Source organism: Chiloscyllium plagiosum, unplaced genomic scaffold, assembly GCF_037043375.1.
Source record: "Chiloscyllium plagiosum isolate Xiang-an unplaced genomic scaffold, Cpla_swu_hap1 HiC_scaffold_9, whole genome shotgun sequence".
Lineage (NCBI taxonomy): Eukaryota > Metazoa > Chordata > Chondrichthyes > Orectolobiformes > Hemiscylliidae > Chiloscyllium > Chiloscyllium plagiosum.
The window spans coordinates 68905987-68924127 of NW_028270147.1; the positions used below are offsets into that span (position 1 = coordinate 68905987).

The following is an 18141-nucleotide window of genomic DNA, read 5'->3' on the forward strand; positions in this document are numbered from 1 at the left end:
CAATAAATCTGAATGAGAAATTTTCAAAACCTATTTAAATCTTGAAATCTAATGAGATCATTTGACAAATTTTAAAAAGTTGCCATTTACCACTCAGTTATCATAAGGTTTTAAAAACTTTAAAACACATTTCACCAAAATGCATTGAATTTATTCATTCGATAACGATTTGTGCTTTTCAAAACCTTCACTAAAGCTTTTAATTAAAGACCCCAATTTCATCTTGAAGTATGTGCTTGGCACAGAACGGAGGTTGTAAGCCAAAGGTAGCTGCGATAATTTCACTAGATATGCCAGTAGGATATAATGGTCATCCCAACTGTTGAAATATTTGTCATCAGCTTTCAACGAATAGTCATGCTGTTATTTCTAGAAGTAATTGAGGCTGGAACAGAGAGCAATCAATCGTAATCTTGTAAAAACTAAACGTCAATTGTAGTGTCGCTTTATGTTTGAATTATAAATGCTGTCAGGAGAAAAGTAAAATTGTCCCATTGTTGACAAGTGTTTGAGAGGTTTGAAAAGAGCCAAATTTAAACTGGATGCAGGAAGGTTTGCAACTAAATTCCTAAGCTAAATAAAAAATGAAAGCACTGCGGATGCTGTAAATCAGAAACAAAAACAGAAGCTGCAGGAAAAGCTCAGTAGGTCTGGCAGCATCAGTGCAGAGAAATCAAGTGCATTGACCCCACCACAGAACTCAGTCAGTTCTTGAGCAAGGGCCACTGGACCCGAACTGTTACCTCTGATTTTTCTTCAGATGGTGCCAGATCTGCTGAACTTTTCCAGCAACTTCTGCTTTTGTTCACAAATTCTTAAGCTGCCCACCTGCAAACCAAACCTTTTAACAGAACCTGCCCTTCCGCCAAACCCAGGGCTCGATCTATAAGTTTCTTGTAAATATTTTTTACTTTCATTTCCGGCTTCCCTATCGTTTGTCCCATTACGTTTCTCTCCTCTGTGAACACATACATGCTTTATAAGAACATAGAAAAGTACAGTATAGAACAGGCCCTTCGGCCCACGATGTTGTGCCGAGGATTATTCCTAATCTAAAATAAAATAACCTAACCTACGCACCCCTCAACTCACTGCTGTCCATGTGCGTGTCCAGCAGTCGCTTAAATGTCCCTAATGACTCTGCTTCCACCACCACTGCTGACCATGCATTCCATGCATTCACAACTCTGCATAAAGAACCTATCATCTCTGACGTCTCCTCTATGCCTTCCTCCTAATATCTTAAAACTATGACCCCTCGTGCCAGTCAATCCTGCCCTGGGGAAAAGTCTCTGGCTATTGACTCTATCCAAGCCTCTCATTACCTTGTATGCCTCGATCAGGTCACCTCTGTTCCTCCTCCTCTCCAGAGAGAAAGGTCCCAGCTTAGTCAACCTCTCTTTGTAAGACAAGCCCTCCAGTCTAGGCAGCATTCTGATAAACCTTCTTTGCACCCTCTCTAAAGCCTCTGTATCTTTCCTATGATAGGACGACCAGAACTGGACACAACATTCCAAGTGTGGTCTCACCAGGGTCTTGTAGAGCTGCAGCAAAACCTCAATAAGGCTCTTAAATGCTATCCCCTGTTAATGAAAGCCAAAACACCATATGCTTTCTTAACAACCCTATCCAATTGGGTGGCAACTTTGAGGAATCTATGTACTTGAACACCAAGATCCCTCTGTTCCTCCACACTGCCAAAATCTTGCCTTTAATTCTATACTCAGCATTCGAATTCGACCTTCCAAAATGCTTCACTTCGCATTTATCCAGGTTGAACTCCATCTGCCAGTTCTCAGCCCAGCTTTGCATCCTGTCTACGTTGCGCTGCAGCCTGCAATAGCCCTCGATACTATCAACGGCTCCTCCAACCTTGGTGTCATCGGCAAATTTACCAATCCACCCCTCAACCTCCTCATCCAAGTCATTTATAAAAACTATAAAGAGAAGAGGCCCATGAACAGAGCCCTGCAGGACACCACTCACCACTGACCTCCAGGCAGAATACTTTCTATCTACAACCACTCTCTGCCTTATGTCAGCCAACCAATTCTGAATCCAGATAGCCAAATCTCCCAGTATCCCATACTTCCTGACTTTATGAATGAGCCTACCTTGGGGAACCTTATCAAATGTCTTGCTGAAGTACACATACACCACCTCCACTGCTCGACCTATTTCGTCACCTCCTCAAAGAACTCAAAGATTTGAGAGGTACGACCTGCCCCTCACAAAGCCATGCTGACTGCCTTTAATCACTCTATACTTTTCCAAATAGTCACAAATCCTATCCCTCAGAATTCTTTCCAAAACCTGGCTGACCACAGACGTAAGACTGACTAGTCTGTAATTGCCAGGGATTTCCCTATTCCCCTTCTTGAAAAGAGTAAAAACATTCGCCTCCCTCCATTGCTCCAGTACGACTGCTGTGGAGAGTGAGGAAGCAAAGATCTTCACCAGCGACTTAGCAACCTCCTTTCTCGCTTCCCGGAGCAACTTTGCATAAATCTGGTCTAGCCCTGGGAACTTGTAAATCTTAATGTTTGCCAAAATTTCCAGCACATCAACTTCATCAATCTTAATCTGTTCAACCTTGTTCCCCAGCTCCTCAAAGTTCTCTCTAGTCAGAACTATGTCAAATCATGAAAAACACTTGTACTCAATTAAGTTGGCATTAGATGTGTGTTATGCTCTTCTAGCTTGGTGCATTAGGCCACAGTTTGATCATATTCCTATTGCCTCCATCATCTGCCTCTTCCTCATCTCAGGACTGTACCCAGTCACTATACATTTATCTGAAAATAGAGACATGATCTAAAAATATTCCAAATGCAAGTATGCTAAATTTCATGATCAGAACAATTTAAGTAATAGCCCTGATTGCAAATTTTTATTACAGTAAAAGTGATGATTGACAAATCAACTCTGATTGTCTGAAGCAATGCTGCAAATTTATTGCACCAAACACCCCACTGTCCTATGGCCGAACACTTCAACTCCCCCTCCTGCTCCGCCAAGGACATGCAAGTCCTGGGCCGCCTCCACTGCCAAATCCTAGCCACCCATCGAGTGGAGGAAGAACACCTCATCTTTCGCCTTGGGATCCTCCAACCACAAGGAACCAATGTCACAAAGTCATAGAGATGTACAGCACAGAAACAGACCTTTCAGTCCACCTGGTCCATGCCAACCAGATATCCCAACCCAATCTAGTCCCACCTGGTCCATATCCCTCAAAACCCTTCCTATTCATAAACCCATTCAGATGCCTTTTAAATGTTGCAATTGTACCAGCCTCCACCACTTCCTCTGGCAACTCATTCCATACATGTACCACCTTCTGTGTGAAAAAGTTGCCCCTTAGATCTCTTTTATATCTTTCCCCTCTCACCCTAAACAATCTCTCTAGTTCTGGACTCCCCCACCTCAGGGAAGAGGCTTTGTCTATTTATCCTATCCATGCACCTCATGATTTTATAAACCTGTATAAGGTCACCCCCTTAGCCTCCGATGCTCCAGGGAAAACAGTCATATCCTATTCAACCTCTCCTTATAGCTCAAATTCTCCAACCCTGGCAACATCATTGTAAATCCTTTCTGAACCCTTTCAAGTTTCACAACATCTTTCCAATAGGAAGGAGACCAGATTGCACACAATATTCCAAAAGCGGCCTAACCAATGTCCTGTACAGCCGCAACATGACCTCAATACTCTGACCAATAAAGGAAAGCATACCAAATGCTTTCTTCACTATCCTACCTACCTGTGATTCAGAGTAACCTTCTTCGCTGTCGACTACACCTCCAATTTTGGTGTCATCTGCAAACTTACTAACTCGACCTCTTATGCTCACATCCAAATCAATTGCGTAAGTGATGAAAAGTAGTGGACCCAGCACCGATCCTTGTGGCATTCCACTGGTAACAGGTTTCCATCTTTCTTAAACAGTGGCACCACATTAGTCAACCTCCAGTCTTCCAGCACCTCACCTGTGATTTATCAATTATCCTACTATCTCAGCAAGATGCCCAACAATCACTACCCTTGCTTCCCACAGAGTTCTAGGGCACTCCTGATCAGGTCCTGGGGATTTACCTACTTTTATGCGTTTCAAGACATCCAGCACTTCCCCCTCTTTTGGATTCTCTTTAATTCTATTTGTCAAAGCTATATCATGTCCCTTTTTTGCCCTCCTAAGTATATTCTTACTGCCTTTGTACTCTTCAAGGATTCACTTGATCTATCCTGGCGATACCTTACATATGGTTCCTTCTGTTTCTTAACCAAACCCTCAATTTCTTTAGTCAGCCAGCATTCCCTACACCTGCCAGCTTTTCCTTTCACCCTAACAAGAGTATACTGTCTCTGGACTCACATTATCTCATTTCTGAAGGCATCCCATTTTCCAGCCGTCCCTTTACCTGTGAACATCTGCCCCCAATCAGCTTTTGAAAATTCTTGCCTAATACCATCAAATTTGGCCTTCCTCAAATTTCGAACTTCACCTTTTAGATCTGGTCCATCTTTTTCCATCACTATTTTAAAACTAATAGAATTATGGTCGCTGGCCCCAAAGTGCTCCCCCATTGACACCTCAGTCACCTGCCCTGCCTTATTTCCCAAGAGTAGGTCAGGTTTTGCACCTTCTCCAGTAGGTACATCCGCATACTGAATTAGAAAATGTTCTTGTACATACTTAACAAATTCCTCTCCATCTAAACGCTTAACACTATGCCAGTCCCAGTCTATGTTTGGAAAGTTAAAATCCCCTATCATAACCACCTGTTATTCTTACAGATAACAAATCTCCTTACAAATTTGTTTCTCAATTTCCTTCTGACTATTAGGGGGTCTATAATACAATCCATATAATGTGATCATCCCTTTCTTATTTCTCAGTTCCACCCAAATAACTTCCCTGGATGTATTCCCAGAAATATCCTCCCTCAGTACAGCTGTAATCCTATCCCTTATCAAAAATGCCACTCCCCCTCCTCTTTTGCCTCCCTCTCTGATCGGGTTGATTAGAAAACTAGGTTGAATTTTAAAAATAACAAACATAAGTGGGCTAATCAGGGCCCTCTTGTAGTGCAGTGGTAGAGCCCCTGCACACCTTTGGACTGTGGGAGGAAACCAGAGCACCCAGAAAACACCCATGTATACACGGGGAGAATGTGTAAACTCCACACAAAGCAAGGCTGGAACTGAACACAGGTTCCTAGCACTGTGGGGCAGCGGTACTAACCACCTATCCACCATGCTGCCCTGTTACAAGCTTAACTGATTATCTTAAGGTGATGCTTATTGTTGCTATTAATGCACTAATGATTGATGAGCAATTGCTGTCCAATTGCAGAATCACATTCGCAAGGCTGGTTTTGTTTTTGTAGGCATGGTTGGTTCAGTGTGGTCTTTGCAAACAGCTAAAGGAACCTACCAATTGATTCAATCAGCTGATCACTAAGATACTTAAAACTCAATTTGTACTGACACTGAAATTAATACACAACATTGCTCAATTGTGTGATAGCCACTGTGAGAAAAATTTGGACTGAAAGCAGCTAGAATCTCTGTAAACAAAATGAATATGTTCAAGCCTTGTACTTTTCTTGGATTACCCAAGAACTTGGAGAGCTTGAAGCTCCCCTGCCTGCTTTCTCCATGGCAATGCCCAAGAATCAGATCGAACATGCTGACCAATCAACCACCTTTTCTTTTGCCTCTTGCAGAGTGAATTATTGCGATTGTTTGGAGAGTACTTAGAGAAGGGAAGCATATTCTGATGAAGAAGAGGAATGACGATAAAGGGAGGTGGGCCTAGGAATGACTGTAGGGAAGAGAATTAGGATAATAATGGAATAACAAGGATTACATAAATGAAAAATTACGAGAAGAAGAATTAATATGGCAGTAAAGGGAAGGATACACGAGATAGAAAGGGATAGAAGGGATAGGAGAGACTTTGGAAGTTAAGGGTCATGACAACATCATAAGTAAGAGGATAAAATGGCAATAAGCAGGTGTGATTCTTGCAGCAAAGATGAACAGATACAAAACAATACAGCATGGCAACGGGCCCTTCAGCCCATGAAGACTTCACTAATTCCTGTTCCTTATTTAGCTGTACTACTTATTGCCCATTTGCAGTTTCTATCTATATGCTTGCCTCCTGTTCATGCGCCTATCATGATATACCTTAAATGTTACTAATCTATCTGCTTCCATCACCTCTACTCTCAGTGCCTGCCAGGCACCTACCACCCTCTTTGAAAAATTTTCCCCACAATTATCACCTAAACATGCTCCCTCTCACCCTGAACTTGTGCCCTCTTGTCGTTGACCTTTCTGCCCTGTGAAAAAGACTCTGACTATCCACCCTATGCTTCTCATAATTTTGTAGCTCTCTATCAGGTCACCCCTCAGCCTATGTCTTTCCAGTGAAAACATTCTGAGTTTATTCAGCCTCTCCTCATAACTAAAATCCTCCAGACCAGGAAACATCCTGGTAAACCTTTGCTGCATCCTCCCCAAAGCATCCACATCCTTCAGAAAGTGTGCCAATCATTATTCTAAATGTGGCTAACTAAAGTTTTATACAGCTGTAACATAACTTATCAACTTTTATATTTGATGCACAGCTGACGAAGGCAAGCATGCTGTATGCCTTCTTGATCACATTATCCACCTGTGATGCCACTTTCATCTGTATGGACTTGTACGCCCAGATCCCCCTCTATGTCAATGCTCCTAGGGGTTCTGCCATTTACTGTATAATTCATACCTTAATTTGATCTTTAAAAATGTATCACCCCGCTTTTGTCTGGATTAAACTTCATCTGCCATTTCTGTCTAAATCTGTGATCTATCTATATCCCACTGTATCTTTTGACAATCCTCCTTACTATCTGCAACTCTGAATATTTTGGTGTCATCTGCAATCTTACTAATCAGACTACCTACATTTTCATCCAAATCATTTGTATATGTTACAAACAAAGGTCCCAGCACTGATCCCTGCAGAACATCACTCATTCCTGATTTTGATTCCAAAAAGTAACCTTCCACCACTATTCTTTATCTTCTCTAACCAAGCCAGTTTTGTATCTATCTAGCCAGCTCACCTTGGATCAATGAATTTCTAATTTCTGTACCAGCCTACCATGAGTTATCTTATCAAATGCCTTACTAAAGTCCATGTAGACAACATCCAGTTATGTGGCCAGTGGTGTTTCACAGGGATCAATGCTGGGACCCCTATTTTTTATATACGATTTGGAGGAGAACATAGATGGCCGATTAGTAAGCTTGCAGACGACACAAAGACTGAGAGAGTTGCAGATAGTGACGACAATTGCCAGAGGATACAGCAGGACATAGGATTGAGACTTAGACGGAGAAATGGCACATGGAGATTAATCCAAACAAATGTGAGTTGATGAATTTTGAGACACCTAATGAAGGAGTAAACATCAAAACCCTTAGTAGCATTAACATACAGAGGGATCTCGGTGTGCAGGTCCACGGTTCCCTGAAAGTGGCAACACAAGTAGATAAGGTGGTCAAAAAGGCATATGACATGTTTACCTTCATTGGTCACAGCATAGAGTATAAAAATTGGCAAGTCATATTGCAGCTGTGTAACTATAGTGGGCCATATTTGGAATATGGTGTACAGTTCCAATCGCCACAATATAAGAAAGACGTGAAAGCTTTTGAGGGGGTACAGAAATGGTTTTCCAGGACATTGCCTGGTTTGGCGAGAGTATTAGCTGTGAGAAGTGATTGGACAAACTTGGTTTGGTTTCACTTGAACATCAAAGAATGAGGGGCAACCTGATAGAAGTTTACAAAATTACAAAAGGCATGGATACGATGGTTGGTCAGTATCTTTTTCCTATGATAATACTATCAATTATTAGGGGACACATGTTTAAGGTAAAAGGTACTAAGTCCAAAGATGCGAGAAACAGAGGTGGTGGTGGAGGTACATACAATAGGAATGTTTAAAAGGCACCTTGACAGATATCTGAATATGTGTGGAATAGAGGGACATGGACTGCAAAGAGGCAAAAGGTTTTTACATTTAGAAAGGTATCATGTGTTTGCACAGTACTAATGAGCCAAAAGGCCTGTTCCTGTGCTGTACTGCTCCTTGTTCTTTAATGTAATTCTACCCACAGCTTCACAAGATCAATGCCCTAACTTCTGCAGTTTTCTCAATAACCAGCATTTTACTTTCCATCAAGAAAGAAAACAGAAAGAAGAAAATTGATCCACTATGCCAATTGATAATTTTACCCAATTCAAATCCTTTCCTTTCCCTAAAATTTATCCCTTGCTAAGCCATTCATCTCCAATTCTACCTTTCACTCTCCTCCAACTTTTCACATAAATTCCACAGGAGGTGCACTATTTTATACAAGGTGGGTAGCTTTAGTATATCTTTGAATGGCCTAAGTAGCCGGGCACATTTAAACCTGATAAGATTTTCTACATCCAAACAGGTGGAAGAGGTCAGAGTTGTAGACTGAGACACATACAGTTCGGAAACAGACCCTTCCATCCAACTCGTCCATGCCGACCAGATATCCTAAACTAATCTAGTCCCATTTGCCAGCACTTGGCCCGTATCCCTCTAAACCCTTTCTATTCATATACCCATCCAGATGCCTTTTAAATGTTGCAATTGTACTACCTCCACTATTTCTTCTGGCAGCTCATTCCATACAAGCACCACCCTCTGCATGAAAAAGTTGTCCCTTAAGTCCCTTCTAAATTTTCCCTTTTCACCCTAAACCTATGTCCCTTAGTTCTGGATTCCCCTACCCCAGGGAAAAGAACTTGTCTATTTACTTTATCCATACTCATGATTTTGTAAACCTCTATAAAGGCCACCTCTCAGCCGCCAACGCTCCAGGGAAAACGGCCACAGCCTAATCAGCCTCTCCCTATAGCTCAAGTCCTTGTAAATCTTTTCTGAACCCTTTCAAGTTTCACAACATCCTTCCTAAAGGATAAAGACCAGAATTATACATAATATTCCAAAACTGGCCTAACCAATGTCTTGTACAGCCGCAATATGACCTCCCAACTCCTATACTCAACCTTCTGACCAATAAAGGGAAGCATACCAAATGCCTTCTGATTAGGCAAGCTATTTCTTTTTTTAATTCACTCACAAGAGGTTGGCATTTATTGCTCATTCCTAGTTGCCCATGAGAGGTCTGAAGAATTCAAGAGAGGTATTGCATTAATGAATGCATAGGACTTAAAATATTTTCAATTCAGCACCTATTGGTTCTTTTAGATCTCAAAAAGTTTCCAACACTAACCTAGACCAGGAAGATTCAGACTGTTCTTCCATCGACAGTCTGAGACTTGTGGGACCATCCAATCCCTGATGGATCTAATGAAGAAGCAAAATATTAAGCAATATGAAATCAAAAGCTCAGAATGTCTTACATTTCATTCAGGCACTTACAAATTAATTCACTGTTTTATATTATAAACTCGATGTTTATCAGATATTTCAAAAAGAAAATAATTAACAAAGAAAGGGTTGGTCCTATAGAAAGTGAGTGTGGGGAATTAGTAATGGAGGATAAAGAGTTGGCAGATGAATTGAGTAGATATTTATGTCCATCTTCACTCAAGAGGATTCAAGCAGCATTCTGGAAATAGCTGTAAATTAGAAAATGAAAGGGAAGGAGAAATGCAAGAAAATTACAATTATCAGGGAAATAGGATTATGTAAATTGTTGGAACTATGAGTTGACAAGCCGCCAGGACCTGATGGATTTCATCTTATGGATTTAAAAGAAAATAGCTTGTAAAATAGCAGGCTTTGAATTTCCTAAACCCATAAGTTACGGGGAAGGTTCCTTTAGATCAGGAAATAGCTTACATAATCCTTTATTCAAAAATGGTGGGAGGCACAAAGTAAGAAACTACAGACCAGTTAGCTTAACATCTATTATAGCGAAAAGCTGGAAGCTATTAGTAAATATACTTACAACAGGATACTTTCATAAATTCAAGATAATCAGGCACAGCCAACATGGTTTGGTCAAAGGGAAACCATGTTTAGAATTTATTGAAGTTCTTTGGAGAAGTAACTTGTGCTGGAGATACAGGGAAACCAGTTGATTTACTGAGTTTATTTTTTAAGAAGGTATTTTTTAAGGTGCCACATCAGATGCTATTGTGGAAAATAAAAGCTAATGAAGTAGGAGGTGACATATTGGCACGGATAGCAGATTGGCTTGCTAAAAGGTAGCAGACAGTAGAAATAAGTATCTTTTTCAAGCTGGCAGGATGTCATGAGCAGTGTGCCACAGGGGTCAGTGCTGGGGCCTCAAATCTGTACAATTTACATAAATGATTTGGATGAATCAATTCAAATTGTGGTAGCTAAATTTGTTGTTGACACAAAGACAGATAGGAAAGTGGGTTGCAAAGAGGACATCAGGAACCCTCAGAGGGGTATGAATAGGTTTTGTGAATGGGCAAAGATCTAGCTATTGGAGTACAACATGGGAAACTATGAAATTGTCCATTTTGGGAGAAAGAAAGAAAAGCATATTATATAAATGGTGAGAAGTTGCAGAGCTCTAGGAATCAAAGTGCATGTCCTAGTGCATGAATTGCAGAAGTTAGGATGCCGATACTGCAAGTAATCGGGTAATCTAAAAGAATATTATGCAAGAGGAATTGGATACAAGGGTAGAGAGGTTATACTTTAGTTTTAAAGGACACTAGTGAGACTACATTGGAAGTAATGTGTATAGTACAGTATTTACAGATAGATGTTAACACATTGGAAGCAGAAGAGCAAAGGTTTCTAAGATTACACGGAATGTGCAGACTCCCTTATCAGCAAAGGCAAGACAGGCTAGGCATGTATCCTTTAGAGTTTAGAAGTGTCACAGATGACTTAACTGAAACATACAGTTCCTGAGGGAACTTGACCAGGTGACTGTTTGCTTTTGTGGAAGAATCTAGATCTTGGGATCATAATTTAAAAATAAGTAATTACCCATTTCTAAGGGAGGTGTTTTTATTTGCTCTCAGAGGTTTGAGTGTCTTTGAAATTTCTTTCCTCAAAAGGCAATGTATGCAAAAATCTTTAAACATTTTTAAGACAAAGTATATAGTCCTTGGTAATCAAGAATCAGAAAGCTTATTGGGGATATGCAAGCATGTCAAATTGAGAATAAAATTACATCAGCTATGATCTTATTGAATGGCAGTGCAGGCTCGAAGGGCCGAGTAACCTAGTCATGCCCCTTGTTTGTATGCTCAATAATATTAGTAGGTAGAATCTAATACACTTCCAGTTTCTGTATCATAGTCCAACATCGCTTCAGGATCGTGCTTCAAAAATATCCTTAAGTTATCTTTAAAAAGTCATGGAATCATAACACCAGAACAGTGATAAACATTAATTCACAAGAAAATGTACAACTGCATGCACATTATAAGTATTCCAGGTAGTTTCGTCACTTGAGTCCCAAAAAGTAAGTTGATCCAAAAACTTTTATTGAATTCCATGTCAAGCTTCATATTCTTTATAAAGGATAAAAATGAGGAGAAATTATGATTGCAGCATCCAAGGAACAGGAGAATCGACATTTCGGGTATAAGCCCTTCCTGAATAAGGGCTTATGCCCGAAACGTCGATTCTCCTGTTCCTTGGATGCTGCCTGACCTGCTGCGCTTTTCCAGCAACAAATTTTCAGCTCTGATCTCCAGCATCTGCAGTCCTCACTTCCTCCTCGAGAAATTATGATTGCCTATTTTCCTGAATGCTTCACAAATATTTCACTACCTCCTTTTTAAATGAGATATTAGTACATTAAAATAAACATCCGTCTCAATTAATAGGGTGGATATAAAATGTTATATGAATACATTATGGTTTCATTTATAACTATAACTGAGACCAAGTACAACTAAATAGTTGTGCAATTGCACAACAAAATATTCCAGCATTACTGATCATTTTGTGCCACACAGCACAGTCTATTTTGCTGACAAGACAAAAATAGCTGGGAGAGCATATTGTGATGAGGACATAATGAATCTGCAAGGAGATATAGGTAGAGTGAGTGAGTAGGCAAAATCTTGGGAAATGGAATTTAATGTTGGAAAGTGAGAGGTCATGCAGTTTCGTAGGTAAAACGAAAAGGCAGAATATTATTTTAAATGAGATTCCAAAAAGGTGCAGCACAGAAGAATCTGTGTATGCTTGTGCAAACAACACAAAAGATTAGCATACAGATGCAGCAAGTAGTTAAGATGGCATATGGAAGTTTTGTCTTTAGTGCTCGAGGTACAAGTTTAAAAATTGCTAAGTCTTGTTACAACTCTACAGGCTGCTAGTTAGGCTGCATCTAGAATACCATGTATAGTTCTGATCGGTGTATTTTATGAAAAGGAAATACTGAAATTGGAAGCTTTCGAATAGGAATTCACTAGAGCAAGTTCTGGGATGCAAGGGTTGACTTATCAAGAAAGGCTAAACGGGTTAGGCCTTTATTCATTACAGTTTTAAAGAATGAGGGATGATAATTATTGAAACAAAGATTCTGACAGAATTTAGATTCAAGTGAGGAAAGTCTCCAATTAGGGAACATTGTTATAGAATGAGGGGACACTCACTTAAAACTGAGTTACCAAGAAGTTTCTTCTCCCACAGGGTAGTGAATGTCTGGACTTAGTTACCCCAGAGTCTACGGAAGCTAGATTACATAAAGTATTGCAAGAGGTGATAGGAAGACTTGTTTGAAATATCAGGGAGCTGATAGCTATGGTGAGCTGTCACAAAAGCGGAGTGAGGCCTGGGACATGTGTGCCTTGATATTATTAAATGGCAGGATAGGCCTGAATGGCTACTCCTGCTCCTATTACATACGTTCTTAAGTTCCAAGACACACCTTCCTGACATGAAACTGCCCTTCTCCTTCATTGTTGCAGAGTCAAAATTCTGATACTCTCAATCCAGTGGCACTGAGATTTTACAACCACCAAATGGACTGCAGCAATGCGAAGTGGTGGTTAACCACTACGTCTTCAGTGCATTTTGTTGGGCAATAAATGCAGTGTCACCAACGATGTTCACATCCCATCAGCAAATATTAAAAAAAAGTAATGAGCACTGTTCTGTTGCCACTGATTAAAAAATCTAGGTCACTATTAAATCAAAAAGAGAAAGTGCTCGTCAAACTCAGAAGGTCTGGCAGCATCTGGGGAGAGAGAACCAAAGTTATGTTTTAAGTCCAATAAGTCTCTTTGAAATGGATCAGCATCAAGTTAGCAGCTTTGGTTCCAAAGAAGAGTCATATCAGAACTTCAAATATTAACTTCATGTCTCACTCCACAGATGCTGTCAGACTCCGGTTTCTCTAGCATTTTTCATTTTTATTTCAGATGACTTGTGCCTGCAATATTTAGCTTTTATTTGAGTTATTATATGAACTGACAGCCATGGAGAATAATGTATGTCCTAATATTACTTAAATAATTTCCAAATATTCTTTGCATTTCACTTGTCTGGACCTTTTGACTCTATTAGATTGTCAACACACCGCAGCCCAATTATTTCATGCTGACAATAGCAGGTCTAATGGTGAATTCAATGCTTGAATGGAAAGATTTTCCAGCGCTATGGAGAGGGAACAGGGGAGTAAGGCTTATTAGATTTCTCTTTCAAAGAACTGAGCCTGTCACAATAAACTAAATGGCCTCCTTTTCTATTTTACAAATGAGAAACCAACTTCAAACAATCAAGCACTTGAAGCTAAAGAAACAGCATTCAAAAATTATTCATTATATGAAAAAAAAGAGGGAATTTTATTTCTTACAACTTGAAATAAATGAAATTATTTCAACAACTAACCATCCTTTATCATGCTCTGTTTCTTGGAACTTGTATAGCATATTCTTACCTCTTGTACCCATCAACTACATGCATTTACACATTTTCATGGCATGCAGTCTCATTGTCAAAAGCACATAATTGAATGATCTTACACAGTAATCCTTATTAAGCTATCCAATAGAATGATTGTTGTGATCATGAATGGAGTGCAAAACTTACCAGTTTTCGTTTTTTCCCTATGTGACAAGATAAGGACGATTGATGTGGCAAGAGGCTTCCTCCTTTGCAGTGTGACAACAGCTCAGTCTTGTTCTTTTCTTCCTAGTAATTCATGATAACAAAAATCATAAAAGTCTTACATAATAACATTGGGCCATCAGAAATATGAGCAAAAGTAGGACATTCAGGCAGTCAAGCCTAATGCGCCATTCAATAAACACCATGGATAATTCAAACATCAGCTACTTACTGCACTGTCCCCATGACCCTGGATTCAATTCACATTAAAAAGGCTACTGACGTCTCACTTGAATATACTCTGGACTGGATTCCAACCCTGCAACAAAATGACAGGCCCCAATTGCGGCAGAAGGGAATAATAGCAGGAACAACCTGGAGGCCACACCTCATGAGGGAAGGTGATTTTAAAAGACAACTAGCAGCCATGACTAGACTAGTCATTTACCTGGAGAAATGGAAAAGCAGAGTGTTTAGAGCTAGCCATGGCAGGTGTCCCTGGGTGTTCCCATGGTTTTTCACATCTCCATTGAGACTTCAACTGTGCACGGTGCCCTAAAGGAGAAATGTGCACTGCCACTACCTAGAAAAAGAAATCTTCTAACCATTCATAGAAGTCTGCAGCTGTTAAGTCACTTGAAGGATATGGGTTCCACACATGAATTGATCTGCTATGATCTGGAAAAGTGAATTTCAAGCAACATCCAGGTGGAAGTTTCTAACTTATCAAGACTTTGATGTAAAAGGTGATCGACAGTGTAATCAAGTTGCATGGTCATATAAACAACCTTCCTACAGAGTTTGAGTTCTGCCAGTGCCTTTCAACTCCTGACCTTAGTCCAAAATGAACAGAAGAGTTGAACTTCAGAGGTGAGGAAAGAATAACTCTCATTAACATCAAGCCAGTATTTAACCAAGTATGGCATCAAGGAGGCCTAGATAAACTAGAGTCGATGAGAATCACGGAGAAAAACTCTCCACTGTTTGGAGCCATAACCAGCAAAAATGATGGTTGTGTTTATTGGACATGAATCATCTCAGTCCAATGACATCTCTGCAGAATTCCTCAGGTTCATGTCTTAAACTGAACCAACATGAGCTGCTTCATCAATTGGCCTTTCCTTCATCAAAAGGTCAGAAGGGAGACGCTCACAGATGATTGCACAATATTCAGCATATTCACAAAATCTCAACAAATGAAGCAGCCCATATCCAAATGCAGCAAAGACCCAGACAACATTCAAGCTGGAGCTGAGAGTCACAAGAGATACTTGTGCAACACAAGTGTCATCCAATGGCCATCTCCAACAAGACAGAAACTCAACATGACCCCCTACCATTCAATGGCATTACCAACAATGAAACTCGCACCATCAATATCCAATAACTAGAAACAACAAGGTTTGCCATGTAAATACTGTGGCTACAAGAACAAGTCAAAAGCTAGGGATTCCATGATGAGTGACTCACCCAATCACTGTCCACTATCCACAAGGCACAAGTCAGGTGTGTTATGGAATAATCTCCACTTATATGTGCGCAGTTCCAACATATAGGACAAAGCAGCCTACCTGACTAGTACATCATTCGCCATCTCCAATATTCACTCCCTTCACCATTGACATACAATGACAGCAGATTGTACCATTACATGACGTATGGTAGCATGTAAACTTAAGCTCCTTTCACAACATCTTACAAATCTATAATCTCTTATTACTTAGAAGGACAAAGGTAGCAGGTGTATGGGAACACCACCATTAACATTTCCCTCAAACCATACATCTTATTGACTTGGAACAATACCAAATACCTTCACTGTCACTGGGTGATAATTCTGGAAATCTTGTGTCTACAGAACTGTGGGTTTACTCAAGACTGTAGTGGTTCTAGCAGACAGCTCATCACCAATTTCTCAAGGGCAACAAAATGCTGACCCAGGAAGCGACATTCCATTACATTTTCTAAGCAGCCTGCTTCCATTTCTCTTTCCTTCCACTTGCTGGTTAATCAGAGATTCCTTGATCCACCTTTGATGCTCCAATAATTCCAGCATTCTCATGCTCCTCTGAAGGGCCCAACCTTGAAGCACGACTGATGGAAGCTCTGTATCACTGGTTGAGCATCTGAATTTAAATCTCCTGTTTCTCACACCTGATGAACAATAAAACTGTTAACTTAGCCATAAGAATCACAAATACCTATGCAATCAATTTGACATGCTGTGCCATTTAATGATATTATGACTGATCCTGGACTTCAACACAACTTTCCTGTCTTATTCCCACAATTCCAAAGGTCTAAGAATCTACTGATCTCAAACATCAAGCATTCTCAGTCCACTGGATTATTGAATTTCAAAGACTCACGAAGTAACACATTTCTCATATCAGTCCAAAATGATGAACACTTACCTTACAAGAGAGAAAATGCTGGAAAATCTCAGCAGGTCTGGCAGCATCTGTAAGGAGAGAAAAGGGCTGACATTTCGTGTCTAACTGACCCTTTGTCAAAGCTTTGACAAAGGGTCAGTTAGACTCGAAACGTCAGCCCTTTTCTCTCCTTACAGATGCTGCCAGACCTGCTGAGATTTTCCAGCATTTTCTCTTTTGGTTTCAGATTCCAGAATCCGCAGTAATTCGCTTTTACTTACCTTACAAGTGCATTCTCCTACTTGCTCCAACTTCTCTGCATCTACCCTGTAAAGTGCTCATAGCTAAATGTTTCACAGAAATCTCCTTTACTATCCTAGATGCATATTTAAACTTAAAGCTACTCTATTGATCTTCAGGTGAGATTTTGTTTCTCAAGGTGGATTGTTATCGAGCATAGATCCCCCTCTTCGTTTGGACTTACTGATTTATAGCAGACTCTGTTTTCTTTGCTTATTTTGCACCTGACACATTTCACATAGAACTAATAAAAAATATTCCTTTCATGGGACATGAGCATCGCTGGAAAGACCAGGATCTGATGCCCATGTGTAACTGCTCTTGATGAGGTGTCAGTGAGCTTAGCCAACTCCAGTGCACAGACATGAATACTGTAGCTCTTACGAAGGGATCAAAATCCAATGAAGGTTGGTGCCTAGCGTGTGACGTAATTATTAGAGGCCACTCATTACTGCAAGCCTGAATATTGTCCCAGGACATGCTGTATGTGGACACATTTTGTTTCAGTATGTAAGGAGATGCAAACTGTACTGAACACTTGTGCTCTGTACTAATCATCAGCTCTCATCCTCACCTCTGATGTTATGACTGAGTGAAATTCATCGATAGATCAGCTGAAAACAGTTGGCCTTGGACATAACATCCATTCCCCTTGATTTCAATTTTGCCGGATATTTTTGTTAGCTACTTCATGACGGCATCAACAACACCTTCCACCATTTTGCTAATGATCAAGAGTATACTGTTGGGGCTGTAATTGGTTAGATTGGATCTGTGGCTGCTTTTTGTAGACAGGATATACGCAAGCAATTTTCCACATTGTTAGGTAGATATTGGTATAGTAACAGGACTGAGATAAAGTGTTGAGGGAAGCATATGGTTCTGCAAAGCAACTCTACAGTAATTGTTGATTGTCAGCTACACCCTGACAATCTCTTTTGCTACAACCAGCTCTTCATTTTTTGTAGAGTGAATCAAATTGGCTGAAGGTCTGCATCAGTATGGAATCTGGGGGAACTAGCCAAATGGGTACAAAATTGCCTTGAATGTAGTAGACAGAGGGTTGTGGTGGAAGGATGTTTTTCAGAATGGATCACGTGACCAGTTATGTGCTACAACCATCAGTGCTGGGTCCACTGTTTTTATCATTTTTTAAGTGATTTGGATGGCAAATAAATGGGATATGGCTAGTAAGTTTGCAGATGACACCAAAATTGGTGGTGTAGTGGACAGTGAAGTTTATCTCAGAGTACAATGGGACCTTGATCAGATGGGCCAATAGGCCGAGGAGTGGCAGATGGAGCTTAATTTAAATAAATATGAGGGTTTGCATTCTGGTAAGGCAAACCAGG

The 18141-nt window shown here is 40.3% G+C and overlaps 1 protein-coding gene across 1 annotated transcript in view; it reads right to left on the reverse strand.

The window, feature by feature from the left end:
- swt1 (SWT1 RNA endoribonuclease homolog) overlaps positions 1-18141 on the reverse strand; it is a 139160-nt gene that overhangs the window by 98414 nt on the left and 22605 nt on the right. The window contains exons 3-4 of the mRNA XM_043699544.2: positions 14100-14201; positions 9334-9407 (exon numbers count right to left, since the gene is read on the reverse strand). Coding sequence (XP_043555479.2) covers positions 9334-9407; positions 14100-14201 — 176 coding nt within the window. The remainder of the gene's footprint in view (positions 1-9333; positions 9408-14099; positions 14202-18141) is intronic.